The 23,792-nt window shown below is 40.2% G+C and overlaps 1 protein-coding gene across 3 annotated transcripts in view; it reads right to left on the bottom strand.

The window, feature by feature from the left end:
* Positions 1 to 1,902: 1,902 nt before the first annotated feature.
* The window catches only part of LOC137108253 (EMILIN-1-A-like), a 29,886-nt gene continuing 7,996 nt past the window's right edge, over positions 1,903 to 23,792 (bottom strand). Inside the window, exons 2-14 of one of the 3 annotated variants that reach the window (XM_067492633.1) lie at positions 23,039 to 23,164; positions 21,869 to 22,095; positions 20,473 to 20,723; positions 17,702 to 17,875; positions 15,545 to 16,273; positions 13,627 to 13,960; positions 13,069 to 13,302; positions 12,730 to 12,978; positions 11,384 to 11,575; positions 9,288 to 9,404; positions 4,966 to 4,983; positions 4,400 to 4,534; positions 1,903 to 4,260 (exon numbers count right to left, since the gene is read on the bottom strand). In XM_067492633.1, the coding sequence (XP_067348734.1) occupies positions 3,938 to 4,260; positions 4,400 to 4,534; positions 4,966 to 4,983; positions 9,288 to 9,404; positions 11,384 to 11,575; positions 12,730 to 12,978; positions 13,069 to 13,302; positions 13,627 to 13,960; positions 15,545 to 16,273; positions 17,702 to 17,875; positions 20,473 to 20,723; positions 21,869 to 22,095; positions 23,039 to 23,164 (3,109 nt within the window). In that variant the 3' untranslated portion in view covers positions 1,903 to 3,937. The remainder of the gene's footprint in view (positions 4,261 to 4,399; positions 4,535 to 4,965; positions 4,984 to 9,287; positions 9,405 to 11,383; positions 11,576 to 12,729; positions 12,979 to 13,068; positions 13,303 to 13,626; positions 13,961 to 15,544; positions 16,274 to 17,701; positions 17,876 to 20,472; positions 20,724 to 21,868; positions 22,096 to 23,038; positions 23,165 to 23,792) is intronic. The other 2 variants (XM_067492642.1, XM_067492651.1) reach the window with 2 other exon arrangements.

Below are 23,792 nucleotides of genomic sequence, written 5' to 3'. Positions count from 1 at the left end.
AGAGGAGGAAACGAGCTCAGTGCATCGGGGGGTGGGTCCCCCAGCAGTCTAAGCCTATATATGACTGATATATGTGTGCAGCTACTGGCCCTACCAACCTGCCCAATGTTTTGTTGTTGCTTTTGTTGCTCTTTTCTTTTCTCTCCACTTTCACCTCACCTCAACTGGTCAAGGCAGATGGCCGCCCACCTGTAGCCTAATTCTGCTTGAGGTTTCTTCCATCAAAGGGAGTTTTTTCTCTCCAATGTTGCCTAGGGCTTGCTACAGGGGGAATTGTTGTGTTCTCTCTATACATATTTATAGTCTCAGCTTTATTCTGAAAAAAAGCTGGAGGTAGCAGAGCTTAAGATGTTGAGGTTCTCTTTGGGAGGGACGAGAATGGATAGGATCAGGAATGAGGACATCTGGGGGACAGCTCATGTTAGTTGTTTTGAACATAACGTCAGAGAGGCCAGATTGAGGTGGTTTGGACATGTTCAGAGGAGAGACTGAATATATTAGTAGAAGGATGCTGAGGTTGCAGCAACCAGGCAGGAGGTCTAGAGGAAGACCAAAAAACAGATTTATGGATGTAGTGAGAGAGGACATGAAGTTAGTTCGAGAGAAGAGCATGCAGAGGAGATGGAGAGATGGAGTTAGATAGAGGCAAATGATTCACTGTGGTGACCCCTAAAAGGGAACCCCCGAAAGGAAAAGGAGAGTCTAAGTCCATACCAGCATCTAAAATCGAGTTCAAAGTGACTGAGCAGCTCTGAAGATAGCCTGGCAACTAAAATTATATTAAACCTACTTAGATCTCAAACATGGGTTAGACACCAAAATACTTCTTTTGGTTACTAAACTCTCTTTATTGTTGGTAAAATTATTCAGAGCAATCCACAATGAAGCAACTGACCTGCTACAAGGCCTGCTACATTGGATGAAGTGGAGTCATCAAGATTAATTTCCCCTAAATCTAACCCTAAGAAAGTAATTCTTGTGGCCTAAAGGTTCACAATTGGAGAGAACTTAGGGTCTATATGCAGAGAAAACAAGCTGTGCCGTGGTCTGTTGCTCAAATTCATTTTTAACACACAGGATTCATGTACTCCTTAAATGTTGTTATCATTTAGGGCTGTGCAGAAATTCGATTGTGGGTTAGGGGGTTTCCTAATAGTTCTATGCTTTACAGATTGAGTCAAAAACAGCTAAAGCTGTCTAACCTGTTTGACTTTTAAGAAAAACCTTTTAGGTGAAATATCAACCTGCATTTTCTATAGTATTGTAACTTCCTGCATGTATTTCTAGCTTCAAAGTGTTTTTCCCATGTGCAGGTATAGGCCCTAAAACCTGTCCATAGTTTTGTCTGTTCCTTCCTCCATAAGTGAATATATCTTTATTTTGTAAAGTGCTTTTAAATAATTTTGTTCTGAATTATGCTATATTAAAAAGTAGTGTTAGATAACAATTGTTCAACTTAATGTACAAATATTGAAGGCAACTTTCATCTCAACTGTCACCTTAGTGCTGTTTAGATTAATAGACAAGTAAAATACTTTTTGTCATGTCCTGAGGTGCATTGTTAAGCAACTTCAAGTAATATGCAGAGGAATGCAACAACGTCAGGATCTGCTCTACATGCCTGAACTGATGTCCTGTCATTGTCAATAGAAAGACTGCTGAAAGCAATATGCACACTAAAACTGACAACACAATTGAGGAACACAGTAATTTATTTTGTTTATATTCCATCTGTGTCAGCTGCTGAGAGCAGGAGGAAATGTTCAGGGAAACACAAAGTAATGCCTGGCCTTGAACTCTAGCTTAATGTGCTCCATCATACGCACAGAAAGGGATCACATGTTTCAGATATGTTTGCTACCTTTCTTCCACCGAGAATAATTAATTTTGTTAAACAAAAAATTTTGTTTGACATGTCTTTAATGAAAAGTAAAAATTGTTCATCAATACAAAAGTGTCAAATATACAGTTATACAAGACAACTGTAGGTAGTCTCAGTTTTAAAAAAAATCCTCATTCTCATATGTAAAAATGGAAATTTATCACTCATGCTCACATCATATTCAGGAAGTGATGAGCATCAAGTCCAAGTCAAGATTGTACAAACTCACTCACGCTTAATGTCTACTTAAAAGTCTTGTCATTGATGGAGTCACACAGTTGCAGTATTGTCCAAAAGTAAGTAAAAAATATCAGTGATCTACTTTTCATTTTCATTAACATGAAAAAATAATGTGTTGTTTACTGTTAGTCCCATGTTATTCCCATGTTCACCATACTGCCAAAAATACACCGAAATTGGTTGAGAAGTTTCCAAACGGATATAACCTGTAAATTAAATGGTGGTTCTACAAAGTATTAACTTCTGAAGGTGGTCCACAGTTTGGTGTTCTAACTTTTTCTTACTTTGCACTACTTGCACTACCTATTTTATTAGGTTTTTGTGGCAGTAAGACATTTCTGAGTATTTCTGGCCTGGTCCTTAACATTGGTCTATTAGAGTCAAATTCTAAGACAATGGCTTTATATTGGTGACTATGCCTTTTACTATTATACACATTTTTAATAATCTCAATTATTAAAATCTAAACAAAGGTCATTCAACTTTTTCATGAATTAATTAATATTTACTGGGGTGAAAAAAGAAACAAATGACCAATACTTAATCCTATTACCCACAGTTTAATACAAATAGCATTACTGCTGTTGGTGTTGAGTAAGCAGCTTAGACCATCTTGTACTGTTGGTCTGAGCTGTGTGCAATTTTGGCAACAGAGCGTGACTTCATTGATTATTTATATAAATCCAACAGGACCAATAACAGTCCGAATCAAGGTGCAGTGATTAGCTGAACTCAATCTGTTACAACAAATAACTAAAATACACTGGTAGTCTTTGCAAAGGAAGGATCACCTCAATAGTTTGAGTGGTTACAAGCTCACTAGAATAATCAACTCCATGCTATCTCTCCAAAATCTTGAATTTGCTGGCACAACCCTTTTAGAAGGGTTTTATTTATTAAATCTATTGTATTTTGAAGTAAAAGTATTTTGTAGTCATCTGTTTATTTAAGATATAAATGGCTGTTTTAGCATATATAGAGCACGAGAAAAGTGTACATTAATTTTCCTACGACATAACTGCATTGTAGGCTATCCATCACAGTTTGTACAGCTCCCAATTGTTTAGCTGCTGCTGTACCAATACAGACTAGCCACATGGTAATTCCATCTTTGACAGCACATTGTGACTTATTGGTAATTGGAGTGTTGTGTATTTAGCTTCTCTTTAGACGTTCCTATTGCTCATAGAGATAAACGTTTTCTTCAAGCCATCATTCCATTTCTGTCACTTGCTGCCATTGAGGAACTGGTGTAATTGTCCATTAGTGACTCCCTCTCTGACTCCACTTGCTCAATACATTCCTCCCAATAACGCATTCCTTCTGTCTTTCACATAGCACATGGTTGCAACTGGCTTGGCTCAGCTGTTCACAGTATGGATGAAAGATGTCTTGCATTTAGATTGTGACTTGTTGAAGAAAAATAAGGGCCCAAAGGATTACATCAACACAGTGTTTTTATATTGTGGCTGTAATAAAGTCTGCAGCCTTTAGAGGGGGCAATCGTTAGTACAGACTATTGCTTTCAAAAAGTAATTTAAAAGCTCGAAGCAGCAGCAGGAAGCAGGTCTGTCAGGAATCAGTTGATCCTGGTTCACTGGTGCTCAGATGTTTGATAATATAACCACTTTTGAATATCTGGTTGAACTATAGCAGTCAGACAGTAAATTGCCTCTTGCTGTTATCCACACATTAACACAAAGACTTTATAGAATTATAACAAAGCCTGGTTTTTGTTTAAGATGTGCTGTCATCCTCCTAAACAAGGAGGAAGACATCACCTTCTGATTGGTTTGTCATGTCAGGATGAACCCGTCACATGTCTTCATAGAGCAGCATGCCGCTGAAGATGGTGAGGGGCTCCACGGAGTGGGCCAGTTTGCCCATTACCAGGTCAATGCACACCGTGTCTCGAGCTTGCAGAGGCATGATGATGTTGAAGACGGCCAAAGAGCCAGGAGTGGTTTTAGCCTCAGCCACAGGGTTGTTCTCGAGGCCTTCAGGCTGGTAGCCTCCAGAGTCCACACGGGCCATGCCATAGTTAGACTTAGACAGAACTGCCTCTATCTTCTCATTCTTATGGCCTGTCAGGATGGCACTGAAGAAGTAATGTCCATCTACAGGAGCAGTGAAGATACCTAAAAGAGACACATTGACAGAGTGACCTCACAATTGCTACAAGCAATTACTTGTGATTTGTTTAATTTCAATTAGAATAGCTTAAGGTGATAAAATAAAATCATTGAAAAGAAAATCATTAATATACAAAATATTTGCCTGTTCGTGGGTCGTAGAAGTCTCCTTTGTTAACAAAGACCTTGTCAAAGATGATGGTCCCTGCTCTCTCCATAGGAACAGTAAGGGCAGAAGAGAATGAGAGTCTCGGCACATGAGCATCAGCACCTGGCAGACCTGAGAACCCACATATCAAAGGTTAATACCACCGAAGTGCTGCATACTGATACAGCTCTAACAAAATGATACATGGTCTGCATTGCTTTTTACCTTATCAGTAGCCAAAGCACTTTACACTGCTTCTTATTCACCCATATGGGTGCGCGCACACAGATACACATACAGACAAACCGTCGGGGGAGCTGCTGTGCAGTTGGCCTGCACTCAGTAGGGGTAACTAAGTTGGGGTTCAGTGTCTCGCTCAAGGCAAGCACTGGATGGGAGGTCGCTGGGAATCGAACAAACAATCCTGGGATCGGTGGACAACTACTCTACCTTCTGAGCCACTGTTGCCTCAGGAATCACCAAAAATCACATTTAAAGTTGCTCAAAGTGAACTGTAATCTGCAATTTCTGTTACAAATCCTGTTCTTTAAAACAGTACATACCTGTTTCACCTTTGGGACCTATAAGAAACCAGAAAAGCTATTAGAAAAATAAAAATAATACATTTTTGTAAATAAAAAAAACAGGTATCAAGAGGGATCATCTTTCATTGCCTTCGTTATCTTATTATAAAACCTAAAATAGAATTCAAAACCATCATTACTATTTACAGAGCCATTTTACAAAAGCTCATAGGACCATATTATCGCAGTAGCCCACTGCAATCTCAGAGTGCTGGTCTACTAGATTTTCCCATAGTGGCATGGGAGGCAGACTATTTAGCCATCAAGCTCTTCTGTGGAACCAGCTTCTAGCTTCTACCTTTCCTCCTCTTGACCCTCCCTCTCTTCTCACCCCGCAATTGTCACAACTGCATGTCATTAACTCTGTGTGTTTTCTCCCGTAGTTGTCTTTTTCCTTCTCTGTCCCCCTCTCTCTGTCCCTTTCTGCAGATGTCCCTGGCTTTGAAGCTGTTTGTCTTCCAGTGTGCAGCCACTGGTCCTACCAACCTGCCCGATGTTTTGTTGTTGCTTTTTTTTGCTCTGTTCTTTTCTCTCTTCATTTTCCACTCACCACCCCAAACGGTCAAGGCAGATGGCCATCCACCCTGAGCCTGGTTCTGCTGTAGGTTTCTTCCGTTAAAGGGAGTTTTTCCTCTCCACTGTTGCTGGAGGAGATGTATGTGACAATCACTCGATTGCCGTTGTACTAGAGTGACAGAATTTTTTTTTCTATACACAGTGCCCTAATGTGCTGTAATCAAAACACTGTATCCCACTATCTAAGTCATCTGCCATGTTTTGCCTCCTGTGTGCTGACTGCTCACTGCAATCAAGTGGTTTTTCACATTAGATCACTTCTCTGGACTTTCTCCAGATGTGAGTTACATATGTGAAACAGAACTTCAGACAATGTCCGAGGCTGAATTCCCGATATTGTCCTGGGTTCATGTGTAAAACAAGCTTTAGATAGTGGGGGACCCCACTGACCGCTCATTCATTTTACCTCCATGTGGTTAGAACTGTTCCTTTTCAGGGGTCACTACAGCGAATTACGTGCCATGATCTAACTCTATCCTCTGCATCATCTTCTGTCACACATGTCATGTCCTCTCTCACTACATCCATAAATGTCCTCTTTAGTCTTCCTCTAGACCTCTTGCCTGTCAGCTGCAAGCCCAGCATCCTTTTATGAATATATTCACCATTTCTCCTCTATACATGTCCAAACCACCTCAATCTGGCCTCTCTGACTTTATGCCCAAAACATCTAACATGAGCTGTCTCTCAGATTTCCTCATTCCTAATCCTATCCTTCCTCGTCACTCCCAAAGAGAACCTCAACATCTTAAGCTCTGCTACCTCCAGCAGTGTTTCCTGTCTCTTCTCCTGTGGATCCACCTCGTAGTTTAGATTTGGGAAGCAGACACCCTCTATACTTTTAAGTCAAGGCTTAAAACCTTCCTCTGCCTCCTGTCTTTTCTTCAGTGCCACTCTCACTAAACCGTACAACATCGCTGATCTTACCACCGTCTTGAACACCTTTCCTTTCATTCTTGCTGATACTCTTTTATCACACAACACACCTGACACTTTTCTCCACCCGTTCCAACCTGCTTGCAATCGCCTCTTCACCTCTTTTCCACACTTTCAATTACTCTGCACCGTTCACCCTAAGTACTTAAAGTCCTGCACATTCTTAACCTCTGCTCCCTGTAACCTCACCGTTCCACCTGGGTCCCTCTCATTGACACACATGTATTCTGTCTTACTGTGGCTAAGCTTCATTCCTCTGTTTTCCAGAGCAGACCTCCACCTCTCTAGATTTTCTTCCTTCTCCTCCCTGCTCTCACTATAAAACACAATGTCATATGCAAAAATCATAGTCCATGGATATTCCTGTCTAACCTCATCTGTCAGCCTGTCTATCCCAAAGCAAACAAGAAGGGGCTCAGAGCCTATCCTTGATGTAGACCCACCTCCACCTTGAGCTACAGCACACCTCACCACGGTCTTACAGCTCTCATACATGTCCTGCACCACTAACATACCTCTCTGCCACTCCAGATTTCCTCATACAATACCAAAGCTCCTCTCTTGGCAACCTGTTGAACGCTTTCTCTAAATCTATGAACACACAATGCAACTCTCTATGACCTTCTGTTGTACTCTTTCTAGGCATGAAACCATATTGCTGCTCACAAAAGCTCACCTTTTCCCTTAGCCTAGCTTCCACTACTCTTTCCCACAACGTCATTTTATGGCTCATCAGCTTTATTCCTCTGTAGTTGGCACAGCTCTGCACATCTCCCTTGTTCTAAAAAAATGGGCACCAGTACACATCTCCTTCATTCCTCTGGCATTCTCCCACTCTCCAAGATCTTTTGTAAACAAACTATTCAGGACCAACTGCCTTTCCACTCTTCATCCTCTTCACCCAATTAGCCAATCAAGGGTCCACAGTTTAGTTATTTGTTTTATGTAATATGTGTCTGTGTGTAATGTAATTGTTTTATGTAATGTGTGTTTGTGATGTGTCTGTGTACTGATGATATCATTAGTGATGTCATATGGATAGTTTGCTTTTGATGGCTGCCTTTGTAGTTTACCTTTAAGCTCGTTGACCAGTGGTCAAGGCAACAATGCAATGCTAAGGGTTTGTTAAAGAGAGGGCTGTTCAGCTCAGCTACTGAAGGGTGCAGACATGACACAGTAGCTGAAGCAGAGGAACTGACTACAAGAAAGCAAGAGAGTTCAGCTCAGCTACTGAAGGGTGCAGACGTGACAAAGCAACTGGAGCAGAGGAACTGACTACAAGAAAGGTGTGGACCGCAACAAGGTAGAAGAAAAAGGTTCTCTGTGTAGCTATAGAGGCACACGGTTTCTTACAGAGTTCTGCGAGTGCTGTGAGTTCAGACATACCTTGAGAAACTTTTTTGATGAAACTGCCAGTGAACGTGCTTGTGAGATTACTGTGCTTAAATTTGTATGTACAATTGATCTGTCATCGACTAAGTTGAGAAGCAAGTACAATAAATGTTCAATGTTTGTCTAACAACGATCTCCAGAGTAAAGTATGTCCTGAAGCATCAGGAGCGTCAGATTCCAGTAAGTTCACCTCTACAGTCCTCCTCACTTCACTCTTACTAATCTTTGCTACTTCCTGCTCCACATTAGTCAACTCTTCTACTCTTTGTTCCATTTCCATTTTCCTCATTCATCAACTCTTCAAAGTACTCCTTCCAGCTTCCCATCACACTCCTGGCACCTGTCAATACGTATCCATCCTTATCTTTAATCACCCTAACATGCTGCACATCCTTCCCATCTCTAGTTTGTTGTCTTGCCAACCTGTACAAATCCACCTCTCCCTCTTCAGTGTCCAACCTAGCATACAAGTCCACACATGCTCTTTGTTTGGCCTTTGCCACCTCTACCTTCAGCTTATGCTGCATCTCTCTGTACTCCTGTCTACTCTCTTCAGTCCTCTCGGTGTCCCACTTCTTCTTACCTAACCTCTTTCTATGTATACACTCCTGAACTTTCTCGTTACACCACCAACTCTCCTTGTCCGCTTTACTCTTTCCCGATAATACACCAAATACCCTCCTACCTGTCGCCCTAATCACATTAGCTGTAGTGGTGTAGTTTGTCATCCTACCTGTGGGGCATAACCACTAACTACATTAAGCATTACTCCTTTAATTTCCAGCTTCAGACTCATCAACCTGTCTGATACTATTGTAACCTCTAGAACATTCCTCACAAACTCCTCTTTCAGAATAAATCCTACTCCATTTCTCCTCCTATCTGACCCATGGTAAAAGTCCCTACTGTCAGTCCTACATTCTTAGCTTTCGTCTTCTCTCTCTGCCTTCGAACACGCCTTCCTACTCTCCTTCTTTGACCAACAGTAGTCCAACTGGCACTCGGGCCCGACCGATCCGGCATGGAAGTCAAGGGAGTTTTTCTTCTCCACTGTTGCCTATGGCTTGCTCCAGGGGGAATTGCTGGGTTCTCTTTATACATCTTTATAATCTTGACTTTATTCTGTAAAGTGCCCTGAGATGACTTTGTTGTGAATTGCCGCTATATAAATAAAGTTGAATTGAATTGAATTGAATTTTCGCCGTGAAAGTCATGATTCGCATTTTTAATTTGGCTTGTGTTTTACATCAGATGCCCTTCATGACACAACCCTCTGAATTTATCCAGATTTGGAACTGGCACAAGAAGACACTGGCTTGTGTCCCTTTGCCGTTGCATTTGTCCTTTTGTGCTTTCATTATCTCCCACCATATACAATATGAATATATCATACGTACCAGGCAGACCTCGGAATCCACTTTCTCCTGGTCTTCCAGGGGGTCCAGGGGGTCCAGGTGGCCCCTGAGGCCCTGGCATACCATTGAAGCCTCTTTCTCCTGGGGGTCCAGGGACACCTGTGCATGATATGAAATAGATAATTATACTGTTTTATATATACAAATTGACATTATTACTTTATGGACACAACATCGCCTGAATTTATACAATACAGGATGGTGGTGTGTAAAACGACTCTGGGGATGAGGAAGATGAAGAGGACAAAGGCAGAGCAGAGGTTGAAGGGGTGGAAGTTGTAAAAGGAAGAATGTTGTGTAGTTTTTAGGGAGGAGCTGAGACAGGCTCTGGGTGGTCTGGTGGTGCTTCCAGATGACTGGACCATACAGCTAATGTGATCAGGGTGACAGGTAGGACTATACTCGGTGTGTCTTCTGAAAGAGGAAAATGGACAAGGACACTTGGTGGTGGAACGAGGAAGTTCAGGAGTGTATAGAGTGAAAGAGTTTAGCTAGGAAGAAGTGGGACATTGAGAGGACTGACTAGACAGGAGTACAGGGAGATGTAGTGTAAGGTGAAGGGTTGGGGACAATAAAGAGGGAGAGGTGGATTTGTACAGGTTGGCCATACAAAGAGATAGAGATGGGATGTGCAGCACGTTAGGGTGATTAAAAATAAGGATGGATATGTATTGACAGGTGCCAGGAGTGTGATGGGAAGATGGAAGGAGTACTTTGAAGAGATGATGAACGAGAAAAAGGAAAGGGAACGAAGAGTAGAAGAGTTGACTAGGGTGGAGCAGGAAGTAGCAAAGATTAGTAAGAGTGAAGTGAGGAGGACGTTGAAGAGGATGAAGAGTGGAAAGGCAGTTGGTCCTGATGACATACCTGTGGAGGTATGGAAGTGTTTAGGGGAAGTGGCAGTAGAGTTTCTGAATAGATTGTTTAACTAGATTTTGGAGAGTGAGAGGATGCCTGAGGAATTGAGGAGATGTCCACTGGTGCCCATTTTTAAGAACACGGGAGATGTGCAGAGCTGTGGCAACTACAGAGGAATAAAGCTGATGAGCCATACAATAAAGCTGTGGGAAAGAGTACTGGAAGCTAGGCTAAGGGCAGAGGTGAGCATTTGTGAGCAGCAATGTGGTTTCATGCCTAGAAAGAGTACAACAGATGCAGTATTTGCTTTGAGGATGCTGATGGAGATGTACAGAGAAGGTCATAGAGAGTTGCATTGTGTGTTTGTAGATTTAGAGAAAATTGATGACAGGGTGCCGAGAGAGGAGCTGTGGTATTTTATGAGGAAGTCTGGAGTGGCAGAGAAGTATGTTAGAGTGGTGCAGGACATGTATGACAGCTGTAGAACCATGGTGTGGTTTGTTGTAGCTGCGACAGAGGAGTTCAAGGTGGAGGTGGGTCTGCATCAAGGATCAGCTCTGAGCCCCTTCTTGTTTGCTCTGGTGATGGACAGGCTGACAGATGACGTTAGACAGGAATCTCCATGGACTATGATGTTTGCAGATGACATTGTTATTTGGAGTGAGAGCAGGGAGCAATGAGAGGGACCCAAGTGGAACGGTGAGGTTACAGGGAGCAGAGGTGAAGAAGGTGCAGGACTTTAAAAGTACACTTATGATCAAAAGCACACAAGTCCAATATCAAAGAATCAGGTGGGTTCAGATCAGAAAGGCTTTTACTCCCATTCACCTTCTGCAGTGGTCTCAATCAATGGCCATCTAATGGTCCCAATAGAACTATAGATTCCCCAAGTCAGTGGTGCCACCGTGTGTCCCATGTGTTTTATGTGGTGTCTGCCCTAGCCCCATGGCTCCAGGCCTAGCCACCAAATGCTCACTATGAACTCCCTTCCCCAGTATGGTTACAGTAAAAAGTAAAAGTGTCTTGGTTTAACCAGACCAGGCGAGCTGATGTAGATATGATTATTGCTGTCCATCAAGGTTCTTTGAATCACTCAACACACAAATACAACACAGTCCCAGGTATGCTGGAATACACAATCTTCTTAACCATGTTCAGTGGTCGAAGACATTCTTTGAGAAAAAAAGAGTAGATAAAAATAGAAACAGAGTATAGCTTACCTATCAGGTCATGCTCAGGAAAACTCTTAGGGTCTTTAAGGACCTGGTTCAGGCTGGAATTCAGGTTCTTCATCCTGCTGTGAATGTCATCCTGATTTTTCTGAATAAAATCCAGAATTCCTCCATGATTGATGACAGAGTCATTCAGACCAGAAACACATGTCCACAAACTTGACACATGTTGATTCAGTCCTGTACACAGAAACATCAGAAAAAGGGCCAAATTAAAACATGGGACAAACATAACATAGGACAGAGCACATTTTGCTTTTGCTTATGTGCTCTTAGACTTCAGATGACCAGGGTCTACACTTTACTTGGGGAGAGTAAGTACAAATTCCAGAAAGCATTTGTGCCAGTATCATCCAATCAGAGAGCTTCACGATTCCCATGAGTTGCCATGTGGATCATGGATAAATAAATAAATAAATCCCAGGTTTGTTTTATTTCAAATCTTAGTCGAGTCGGCTTGTTGCAGAGTCCTGACTGCAAATAATGACCAACTTAGTCAGTCTGTGTTTTAAAAAGTCCTTTAAAAAGGACATTGTTCAAGTTTTAAAAGTCTATGAACATAGTACTGGACACATGGTACTGATGATGAACTTTCATAATTCATTTCTACAACAAATTCACATATGGTGAGTGTCATCATTGATTTAAATGTATAATCTAAAAAATCAAAATAAAAAAATGTATTTTAAAATAGTCCTGGTATTAATCAGTGTGTGAAGTTTAAGAATATAGAAATCAATTCGATTTCAATTCAATTCAATTCAACTTTATTTATTTAGCGCCAATTCACAACAAAGTAATCTCAGGGCATTTTATAATCTTGATTTTTTTTCTGTAAAGATGTATAGAGAGAACCCAACTATTCCCCCTAGAGCAAGCTATATGCAACAGTGGAGAGGAAAAACTCCCTTTAATGGAAGAAACCTCCAGCAGAACCAAGCTCAGGGTGCTGCTTCATTAAAGAGGAAGGTTTTAAGCCTACACTTAAAAGTAGAGAGGGTGTCTGCTTCCAAACATGAACTGGGAGCTGGTTTCACAAGAGAGGAGCTTGATAGCTAAAGGCTGTACCTCCCATTCTACCTTTGGAAATTCTGGGAACCACAAGTAGGCCTGCATTCTGAGATCAAAGTGGTCTACTGGAATGATATGGAACTATGAGGTCTTTTATATATGATGGAGCCTGACCATTCATAGCTTTATATGTAAGAAGCAGCGTTTAATAATGCATAATAATGCATTATTATTATTATGTTTACTTTGACAGCCCAGAGCTAAAAGTATATAAAACATGAAAACCTCTAAAAGTAAAAGAACACAAGGAACTTTAAATGTACCTTCTTTGATTTTCTGTATAGAATCAGAGACACCATCCAGCGTCCCACAGACCCCCTCCAGCTTTGAAAGCCTCTTCTCCAGCCCATCTCCAGACCGCTTACAGTCTCCCATCTCCACCATCATTGTGCTCTCGAACCGCCGGACATCTTGGTCCATCCTGTCCAAACGGTCCCGGCTCTCTTCAATGTGCTCCGACACCTCTTGTTGGATTTTGTCTAGCTCAGAGATGAGCTTATCCTTGGTGTTTCCTGGTGAGGTCATATAATAAATGAGTGAAAACCAGCTGTGAAAGGTGCAGTAATAAACACTGAGAGTCTGAAATAATTACTTAGACCCACCAAGGTCGGTGATAACACTGCTGTGTTTCTGCACTGTGTGTTCAAGCCCCTTTAGGGTGTCATTGATCGAGGTAAATGTGAGGATGACCTCAGATAGTTCACCCTGCAGTGTCTTCAGCTGGTTGTTGTTTATGGAGCCTCCGATAACACTGTGGCCGTCTAAAGGCTTTTCAGCATCCAACCCAGGCCCACGTCCACTGGTCCCACTACCTCCAGTGTCACCAGGACCTCCACCTGTTGGGGGTTTGCATGGTTTTATTATCTAAGAAACATAAGTTCAAAACAAACAGGTCGGTCACATCAGGACATTTGTCATAGTGTCCTCACAAACTACAGATAAAACTACTTTTCTACAATGTTTTTATTTATTTAGATATGACTATTTTCTAAACAAGAAAATACAATTGTCAACAAGAAAACAACAATTATTTTATCAATTACCATTATTATTATTAAATAACCATATCTGGTTTTGTGCAAATAGCCTAAATAATTCAGTATGGATGGCAGGGGAGATGAGTGGTGTTGATAAACAATTAGTTGGGTAGTTGATCTGACCTGTTGGTGTCTCCAGCGTTGTCTTACATTGACTGGTGCACCTCCTGATGTCGTCTCGCATCAGGTGAACTTCATCCTGCAGGTTTGAACAGATCTGGAAGCAATGGTCTTTCTCTGAGTCCAGTCTGACCTGGAGACTGTTGATGTGTCTCTGCATGTGCGCAAGTGAATCCTGGGAATGATTCTTTAGTCTCTTTAGCTCATCCTCCACCTTCCCGCATAGCTCGCAGTCCTGACTTAACAGCTCCATCTGAGTAACAATTCGGTTGAAGTGTTCGCCGTGATCGCCAGTCAAAGATTTGATCTTACGGATGTCGTGGCTCAGGTCCAAAACCTGGATATTGGATCACATGTTTATGGATAAAATGTTTTCAATTGCTTTGTGACTTTTTTCTCTAATAGCTACCAGTTTACTTGCAAAAGTTCATCAGATCATCTCCACAACTGCTCTACATGTACAGAAGCTCCAAATCATATAGGACCTATTTAGACTTCCACATAGATCTAAAGGCCTTACTTTAACTATTGCTTCATCAACTTCATTTACCCCAGGATTCCAGGATGCAGCCACAGAGTTGAGCTATTAAAACCTAGCAAGTTCCTCATTCCAGTCATTTTATTTCTGAGGAGGTTATATGATCTTAACCAATGGACAGACAATACTCACCCCACCTGGGGAAGATGCACCACTATGTTTGATTACTGTACATTCTCTTGGCTTTGTGTTTATTTATAAATGTATAATTTATAAGTGTTCATTTATACTTTTAAAAATATGCTTTTTGCACTTTATACGGTTCCTGTGAGCTGATTGATGAGTGAATTTCCCCGCTGTGGGATCAATGTGATGTTTTCTTATCTAATCTTTTCTAATCTTATCTTATTTTTCACATTGATGTTGTCATCATGAAAAGTCTGTCCAAGCCCTCAGGTGCGGCTTTCATGAGGTTTCTAGGCAGGTATCATTTGATGATACCATAGATGCCTTTGCCGCATGAAGTCCACACATGTAAAATTTTAATTAATAGCTTTCAGAGACTTTACTGTTTTATGTTGTGTTGTTGGACATTCTGCTTCTATAAAGCCCATTGTTTACCAAATACAAGTACAACGTATTCACTGACCATAGTACCATTTCCATTTATGTTGTCAAAAAAAAAAAAAGAAACGTAAAAAGAAAATTGCTGTCACTGGGATTTCATTTTTATACTATAATGCACAGTTTCGTATTGCATTTATATTGTGAGAGCTGTCAGAACTTTTTTACATATTTACACAAAACCTGAACAGGAATTCTGGCCTTATGTTATTTTAGTGTATTTGTATTTTTATTTATGTGTTGATGTCTTTGAACAAAAATTAAACCTTTATGGTCTGTCATACAGCTATTAATGTTGGGGGTGGTGTTTACGTGTGTAGGGGTGCCAAACCACAATCTCACCTAGGACACAAAAATGGCTAGAGCCAGCTCTGGACAGGACTGATACTTTTCATGTTATATACATTCCTTTAAGCAACCTTCTTAGGAAACTACTTACATTCATTTTGATATGAAGATGAAAGCCAGCTGTATTTATCTACCGTATGAAACAATTCAATTCTTTTAAGTCTTTCATAATTTAAACTCGATGAGTCCAAGGATGGTCCTCTTGAAATATGCCCACTGATGGAAAAACCTGATTTTTTAGTAGATTCAGGTAGTCAGGTAGTCAGTGGATAAGTTAGGGCTGAATACTTTGCTGTAATTATCCAATGCAGGGCTCTTAACTATTTACTCAGTCCAGTTTATTACTTTTTTTTTGGCCAGGCAGTGTAGTTGTAAAAGTCGTAAAAGATCTATTAGTTATAGATTAGTTATATGCTGCTATGAACCTAACCCTAACCCTGTGAGACAGCAGTCTAAAGATATTCTACTCACCTTGTCTTGCAGAGAGTCACCAGACACTGACAGATCTTTGAGTCGTGTGTTAAAGTGTTGAATCTGATCCTCATTGGCCACCACTCTCCATTCCAGTGATTTCTGTGTTGCATTTTCCCTTTCTACTACTACACCAGATATGCCTCCTCTGCTTCCTCCTCCTGTAGTTCCTCCTTCTGCTGGTGCCCACCCATCACTACGGTCACCTCCTCTTCCTTCTCCTTCAGACCCTCCACAGCTGCACTCCTCCAGCCTCTGGTTTATAAGGGAAGTATTGTTGTCCATTTTCATTAGTCTTTTGTCAAGGTCCCTGACCTTGTCCTTCATCAGCCCCACATCCAGCTCCCCATCTGCAATCCTGAAGGCCTGGTCATCAAACCGGTCAAGAAACACTGTCCTCAGGTCCCCCAGTTCTTTTTGGAAATAGTCTTTTAGGTCATTCTCTAAGTAAGAGCAACTCTGCTCGGTTTGGTGGACAGTATTATTGACCCTCTGCTCCAGGTCCTTCAGCTGAATGTCCAGCCAGTTCTTTGTCACGACAGTATCCTTCCCATCTTGATTTTGGGGGCCACTAATAGTGTCACAGCATCCTTGGAAATGTGTCCTTTCTCGCTGTAGACTGTCCAGGCTTTGCTGATACTTATTGTCGATGGCATTTAGCCGTTTCTCCAGAGCTCGAATCCTCTCTCTGTCCTCCTGCTGCTGTCTCTGCAGATCCTCCACACCAGCCTTAAAAACACAGAAACAATTAATGAAACAGTTTAACTTTTATGCCTCTAACTGTGTCTGCTTGCAGCTAAAGCTTTCCCTGCTGTCCATGGTGGTCACATTTCAGTGGTCACACAGGGTTATATTGATTATGAATCTATAAAATGTTACAGGGCTTTTAGGACAAATTTCACTCTTTTCTGTAATTGTGAGATCCAGTGGAGTGATTTCATCTACTGACTTTTTATTTATGGTGACACAAAGTACAAACTTCTGAGTCATTGAATTGTAGGAGGATTTCACATTGTATAATAAATTACACATGAACTAAAATCTGGTATGAACCAGATGAAACAGATGAAAGTGGCAGAATAAAGCCAAATATAATACAAATACTATTGCATAACCAGTATGCCAATTTGTCTTGGTTACCATATATGCACCCAGATGACATATATTAAAATTGTTTCTACAAAGCTAAGGGAAAAAAACATAGACTAGTTATTTATGTCCACTTACCCCTTGTAAGTTGTTACTAGTTCACTAGAGTTATTTTACAGCCTTGCCTTTTTCTCACATCATTGTCCTCTGATAAATATAAGTAACAGTCTGCAAACACTGTGTTTATGCCCATTTGCAATCACTGTTCACCACAACATGCTCCCTTCAGGGTCTCTCAGAGGCAAATGTGGAACACTTTTACCAATTGCTTGTTTTCTTCAGAACAAACAAGATAAAAAAGCAAACATGTTGGCAGAAACAAATATATGTTGTCTAGGTGGAAACTAAAGAAAAACTAAAGAAACGCTGGAGTGAATCACATGCACACAACTATAATCCAAATGTAGACTATTCCAAAACCTCTAAGTGCAAAAATGCTTAGTTATTGAATCTGCAAAATACAAATTCACTTCCCAGTCAGTTCTATTCACAACTTAACATGAAGGAACCCAGTTCTTACACCATAGCAGTCAGGGGACTATTGCATAACATTTTGAATTAGTCACCAACGATCTTCTCTTGGCTTCAGGTAATAGTCTAGTCTCTATCCTCTGTCCCTCTCTCCTCTCCTCTCACCCCACAATTGTCAATTGTCACAATTGTTGGGTTTTCTCTATACATCTTTATAATCTTGACTTTATTCTGTAAGGTGCCTTGATGACGTTGCTGTAAATTGGCGCTATATAAATGAAGCTGAATTGAATTAAATTAAAGTCAGTATAAAAAGACTGTAATTATGAAAGTTCCAGTTAGAAAACATTCACAAACGCTGTGAAAAGCTGTTTCACTGACCAAGAGTCTTAGTCAGAAGCATTAAACTATTCTCTTTATCACACTGAACTAGATATATTTTACTTGGATAACCAATTACCCAACCATGATGTGCAAGAAATGTTATTAGTATTTAAAGCTAACTACAGCGTTCATGTTATTCCGGATTCCCGTTACCTGACAGGAGGAGCAGGACAGCGATACTCTCCTCTCCAGCTCCCTCAGGATCTCCTCCTTCAGGGAGTTTAGTATCCCCCCACTCAGTCCATCTCCTGACAGACCTCCATTCAAGTCATTATTTTTCCCATTCATTAGGTGGTTGTTAATGCTGACCAGGGTTTTATCGTGAGCCTGTTCAAGGAGACACTTCAGATTATAAAAGAAAACTCCATAAACGATTTCTGCTCATTCCAATGTACTGCTAGTTCTGTACAAATATGACATTTGGTGGAGGTTTTCTCCCTTAATCAGATTTTGGTGAACCACCAGCCCTTATGTAACCCACATTAAAAAACAAAAACACAGTTTAAGTTTTATTATATGTTCCATCTTCATTCTAATAAATCAATTCCTGCAAACATTTAGATAAACCTGGATCACCTCCACAATCTGAACATCATTCAAACCTTTCTGTTTAGTCAGTATTCATACTGCTGTTAAACAGCTCCCTCTTGCTAACTATTTCAAATCCACATTGGGAAATTTAGCTTTGAGCAAATATGAAACAAACTATTGAATTGTGATGCCTGCATATGTTTGAACCTTGTGAGTGCTAGTAATTAGCTCTGTATGCACTGCATTATTTAACTGCATCATGTTTAAACATGTGATACATTACTTCTTTTCAAAAAGATGGGATTAGGATATGAGAAGTTTAAATCCCTGGCTCCTCCTGTCACATATGGAATTGTCTTTGAGCAAGACACTCAAGTCCAACTTAGTAGCTTCCTGTGAGTGCAGGTCAGCTGCAGCAGCTCCCCCATCAGTGTGTGTTTGTGTGTTTGTGTGTGTGTGTGTGTGTGTGTGTGTGTGTCTGTGAGAATGAGAAGCAGTGTAAAACAATTTGTGTACCAATAAGGTAGAAAAGTACAGACCATTAAAAGACACACCTAAACATTAAGGCTACACCACCACCACCTTTCTGTGCAACCTGGGCACTGGTAAACTCAAGTGGCAGGGTGCCCTCCTTTAATATTATCAAAACCTTTAGTTCAACTCTCATAATTTCCTCCCGATTGCCATACATCTTTTCTCCTCTGGGGTCAAAAATGACTCCGTCTGGTTTGAGGGTTATTCAACGCATATGTTATAAATTTCAAATAATTCTGTGTTACACCTTTAGTCTTACTTCAGCCTAACCCATTACCACAAATGTTTCCTTTTTTTTTAATTTAGGGGCAACAGACCGTGTTTACATGAAATTATACCATTTTTGATTGAAAATAAAATGAAATAATTATTTTTAATTTTTATTATCTTACTGTTTGACTTATTACAGAGTGGTATATGTCAAAATTTAGTGAGCATGCTGTTTTTGAATCATTTGAATTGTTTTAATGGCAGCACATAATCGCATCGGTTGTCCTTTGGGGTCAAAATTGATTGAAACCCGTTTGGTTTGACTGTTATTTAAAGAACTTAAAGTTAAAACTTTACCCAAATTTGTCTTACATCTTTAATAACAACTTCAATCGAATCACTCGAGATTTTGTGAAATATCTTGAGTGTCATGGTAGCACAGAAAATTGCCCTACCAGACTTGGCATGATATAAACTAGCTGTAGCTTCTTTACTGGATCGGTACACGCCAGCAAGAATCAACTGACCCACATATGCCTGCAGATAAATTTGATCTATATTTCTCCACGTGTTGCCATACACACTTCACCTCTTTTTGTTTTTCATGTTCAGCACTACTTCTTTAATAGGGTTGGGCAGAAACAGGTCAAAAGTGGAACTTGCATATGCGGTTGGACGATGGTGGCTGTCTCTCTGCTGCCAACAAGCGTTGTCAGTCACTTTGAGGGATGGAAGACCAGATCAATGTTCCATCCTTTGAATGGAAATATTCTTCTATCTCAGCTAGGTCTTCTTTCTCAAATTTTCCCTCATCAGTTGGTTCTTGCTCTTCATCATATGTGCAGTCCTCCACTTCTGACACTTCTTCCATCTAAGCTTCAGATTCTACCTCATCCTCATGTTAATTATTTTCCTTGACTTCATAGCTTTCTTCCAGGCAATGTGGGGGCTTCTTCAGAGGAAGAAATAGCATGTGCTCTGTAAGTTGGATCTTTCACCTCATTATTTTCCTCCACTCTGACCCTGAATCCTCTTCTTCAGGTGATTCTTCCTCCTCATTGTGTTCAGCATTGTCCTTCTGGCCATTATTGAATTAGATATGCAATATTTTTAGTCTGGTGGTCTACCCATTTTACTTAGTAAAGACATTTAGACTCACCTGACCAACAACTCCAATAGGAAGAAAGCTATCTGTGCTCTCAACAGATCAGGGCAGCCCCAAGATTAGGGCCAATCATCGACACATTTTTAAAATTTTCATATTGGTATTCATTTACACTGGGCTCCTTGTCAAACCAGTTTTCATACACAACACGTTTAATGTGTAAATCAATATTAAATATATTCAGTTACTCTGATATGCTACACTTTTTACAATTTACAAAACTTTATTTTTATTAACATATTTGAGAAAAGTCATAGCAGACACTGCAGGATGCACTAAGCCGGTTGTCATGCAGCCATGATCTGGCTATGATCATGGCTGTTATCCAATCGTAATCCAGCCATTGTTCAGCTTTTTAATAGCTGTGATCCAGCTATTATCGACCTGTTTTCCATGATCCAACTGTGAAGTTCAGCTGAAGTCTTGATGTCAGTAGGAATGATAGTGAGTTGTCACAGTTACAAAATAGATTACCATGACTCACCCGTGTGCGGTTGTCCAGTTGGTCTAGTTTGGTCTGAATGCTGTGAATTGTCTCTTTAATTTCAGGCTGAGCTGCATCAGCAGGGTTTTTTCCTCCTGAGGAGGAAGCTCCTCCACTGAAGCCAGGTTTGTTAACCTCCTGCTGGAGACGATCATTTAAGATGCTCAGAGTGGACTGCAAGTCCTGGAGATTCTTAGTCAGAGTCTGGATCTTTTCCTCCATCTGCTTCATTTTCTCTGGCTCAACTTGTCCTGGAAGAAAGGGAAGTTTTAGAGCTTCACATATGACGCAGCTCAGCTTTTAATGAAGCTTTACTTCTGTTCCTTACTGCAGGTTTAATACTTAGTTTGGTTTCAATAAGTGGGCAGGTTTAGCTGCAGCATTTGGCAATATATTCAAAGCATCTGTTAGGTTGGATTGTCTGCCCTTGTGTTTAGCCTGCTTGTAATAGAAATAATAATTATTAGTCCACCAGGACACTTTATTTATATGTTTTTGTACTTGCTCTGTCTCTTTCAACTTCTGAGAACTCCCCACCTACACACCCTCAGCAAGAGCACTTATACCAATTTTTCTTTAGTTCTGTGAAACTGTCAGCCTGCAGTCAATTAGGCTGATTTCATCTTTGCCTTCAATACATAGTCCACCAGTACTTTACCCGGAAGCTTTTGTCCACTTCAAATCACTCCTCTGCCTTCGCCTTCAACTTTGTTAAAAGTTTGGATGAAGAGTATTGATTGGAATTGGCAAGAGAGCTCATACTTCTCCATTATTAGATTCTCTTCACTGGCTTCTCATAAAATCTCAAATACTATTTTAAACCTTTGTCATTACATAAAAAACCTTTAATGGTTAGGCTCCGTGATCCCTTTAACACACAGTAAAAGATCCAAAGAAAAACTCTTCAGCTCAGTGGTCACATGATGGTGGAACAAGCTACCTCACACTCAATAAACAAAAAACTGTTGAACTCTTCCATTTCACATGCACTTCTTCACCTCACATACAAAATTCTGTCCTATCTTTCCCTTGCATGTCACAAAACAGAAACATTTCTTCTCATAACACTTTGTTCTAATGTTTTCTCCTTGACTTTGCTTTGGATAAAAGCATCTGTCAAATGACAAAATGTAAATGATATAAAAAGATGTATTTCAGTGTAATTTACTGTTTAGGTTTAACAGATGACTGATATCTATGTGATAGTCTGATGTGTTTTGTTCAAAACTCAAAGTTCTGTTTGGGTAACCAAAGGATTCAGTCCCTTTTCCAGTATAATACACTACCTGAGGACAGGGGGAACAGACATTTGTCTTTAATTTTTCACCTTTTGAATTAAATCAGTTTAGACCTTTCTAAAGTTTTATGATAATAAAGGAAATAAGAATCTGCTCACCACTGTGTCCTCCACTCTGTCCTGATCCAGAACCACCCCCTCGCTGTCCATAGGTTGTCCCTCCTCCCTGTCCGGGCTGGGGTTTGGTGATGGATATGGGGGCCTCTGCCCCACCAGCTGGAGCATCTGCACAGTCCTCTCCACTGTAACCATGGCAACACTTCCACTCCATTTCTGTCACCATTTTGTAGGCCACTTTGTACCGTGGCCTCATGTAGGTCCGATAACTGCAGAGAAACCAGTTCAATTCAGTTTTATTTATACAATTATTTATACCAGTTCACAACAAAAATCATCTTAAGGCACTTCAGACACCAAGGACCAGTACAAAAGTTAGTATTTAATGTTAGGATGAGAGTAAAAACAGTGATGAATCCTGACATGAAACATCCTTCTGCATCTGACTGATAATTCCTGAACAGTCCAATCAGAGCCAGTAGCCCCCACAAGGCACACCCCCATCATACATGTCATCATGTGACATTGTGACATGCAAAAGCTCTGTGTAGGACCTCCTCTATCACAGCCTCAAACTATTAACTCAGGTATTCAATATACTGATACTGATATACTACACATTGTATTGTGTGTACTAAAACTGTTATCTGTACTAAAACAAATAACCTCTATAATACTAATGGCCTCTATACAGTTTCCTGCTGATCAGAGAATTTCTCTCTGATCTCAGATTTGCAGAAGGAGCATGAGTTAGTGTTTCCACAGATATGACTTACAGGAGCTCTCAGTAAATCAGATAATCTGAAAATGTATAAAAACTGAAAGTAAAAGATGATTGATCCCAAACAAAAATTCTGCTATGGATTGAGTATAAAAATATGTTGCATTAAAAGTACTAACATTGCTAAATATGACACAATATAACCTGCCTGTATTTGGTTCAGCTCACAGTTTTCAGGAATGGTAAAGCATAAATAATATAAAATAATAAGAAAATAGAATATAAAATAGCCAATATATCTCCACCTAATCAATTCTTCCATAAACACCTACAGTGTATGTCAAGCAATTAACAAGAAGAAAAGTTAAAAGCAAGTTAAACAGTGAAACTTTAAGTTCAACATATGTTAGAAACAAATTTAAATTTGTTTTGTTTTTAATCTGTAAGTTTTCTGTGTGTGTGTGTGTGTGTGTGTGTGTGTGCATACTCACACCACCACCCTGCTGCACTGTCCGCTACCCCAGCTGCATGGATGATAATCAGGCTTCACGTAGGTTTCTACTCCATCCTCAACGACACAGCTCACAGTCTTTGTGACAATAAATGCACACCAGTTCCTGTCACATATACAGACACACACACAGATATTTATTGGAATCTCAGGACATGAAAAACACAAAACACTAAATCAGACATGCTGCTACACACAAACATGAGAAATTTGTGTGTGTTTGTTAAACTCTGATAATCTCTGATGAGACGTGTCTTTAGAAACAAATGACATTGTTGATTATTAAATCCTTTTATTTTACCATTTCCATATGCATAGTTTAGTTTCTCGGAGTTTGGTTTGAGTCCTAGCACACCTCAGTTTTCATGTGAGTTTTGTGTGAATGTTCAGTGTGTGGTGGTGATGAATGTGCGTCTCTATTGGCCGTGTTGGATTAGCAGCACAAAATCTGTGGCCATTTGTGTAGAAATCTAATTGATTAATTGTCTGTGGAATCCACAAAAACAAGGAGGAATTTTTCGTCTTTAAAAAAGCTTCTACTGTTTGACTTAAAGGGATGCACATTAACATCTGTTGTTTGGTTCTGGGAGCTCATGTAGTCAATTGAAATCCGCATTTTTATTTTTTTTTTCTACAGTTAAATAGTCAGAGTAAAGCACAGAGAAGAGAAGGCAGAAGAATTGCAACTCCATTTTAAAAAAAAAGTGTGTAAAACATAAATAAAATCAGAATGC

Source organism: Channa argus, chromosome 2 (assembly GCF_033026475.1).
Source record: "Channa argus isolate prfri chromosome 2, Channa argus male v1.0, whole genome shotgun sequence".
Lineage (NCBI taxonomy): Eukaryota > Metazoa > Chordata > Actinopteri > Anabantiformes > Channidae > Channa > Channa argus.
Note: the sequence above shows the minus strand (reverse complement) of the source record. Positions and strands in the feature narration are given on the sequence as shown.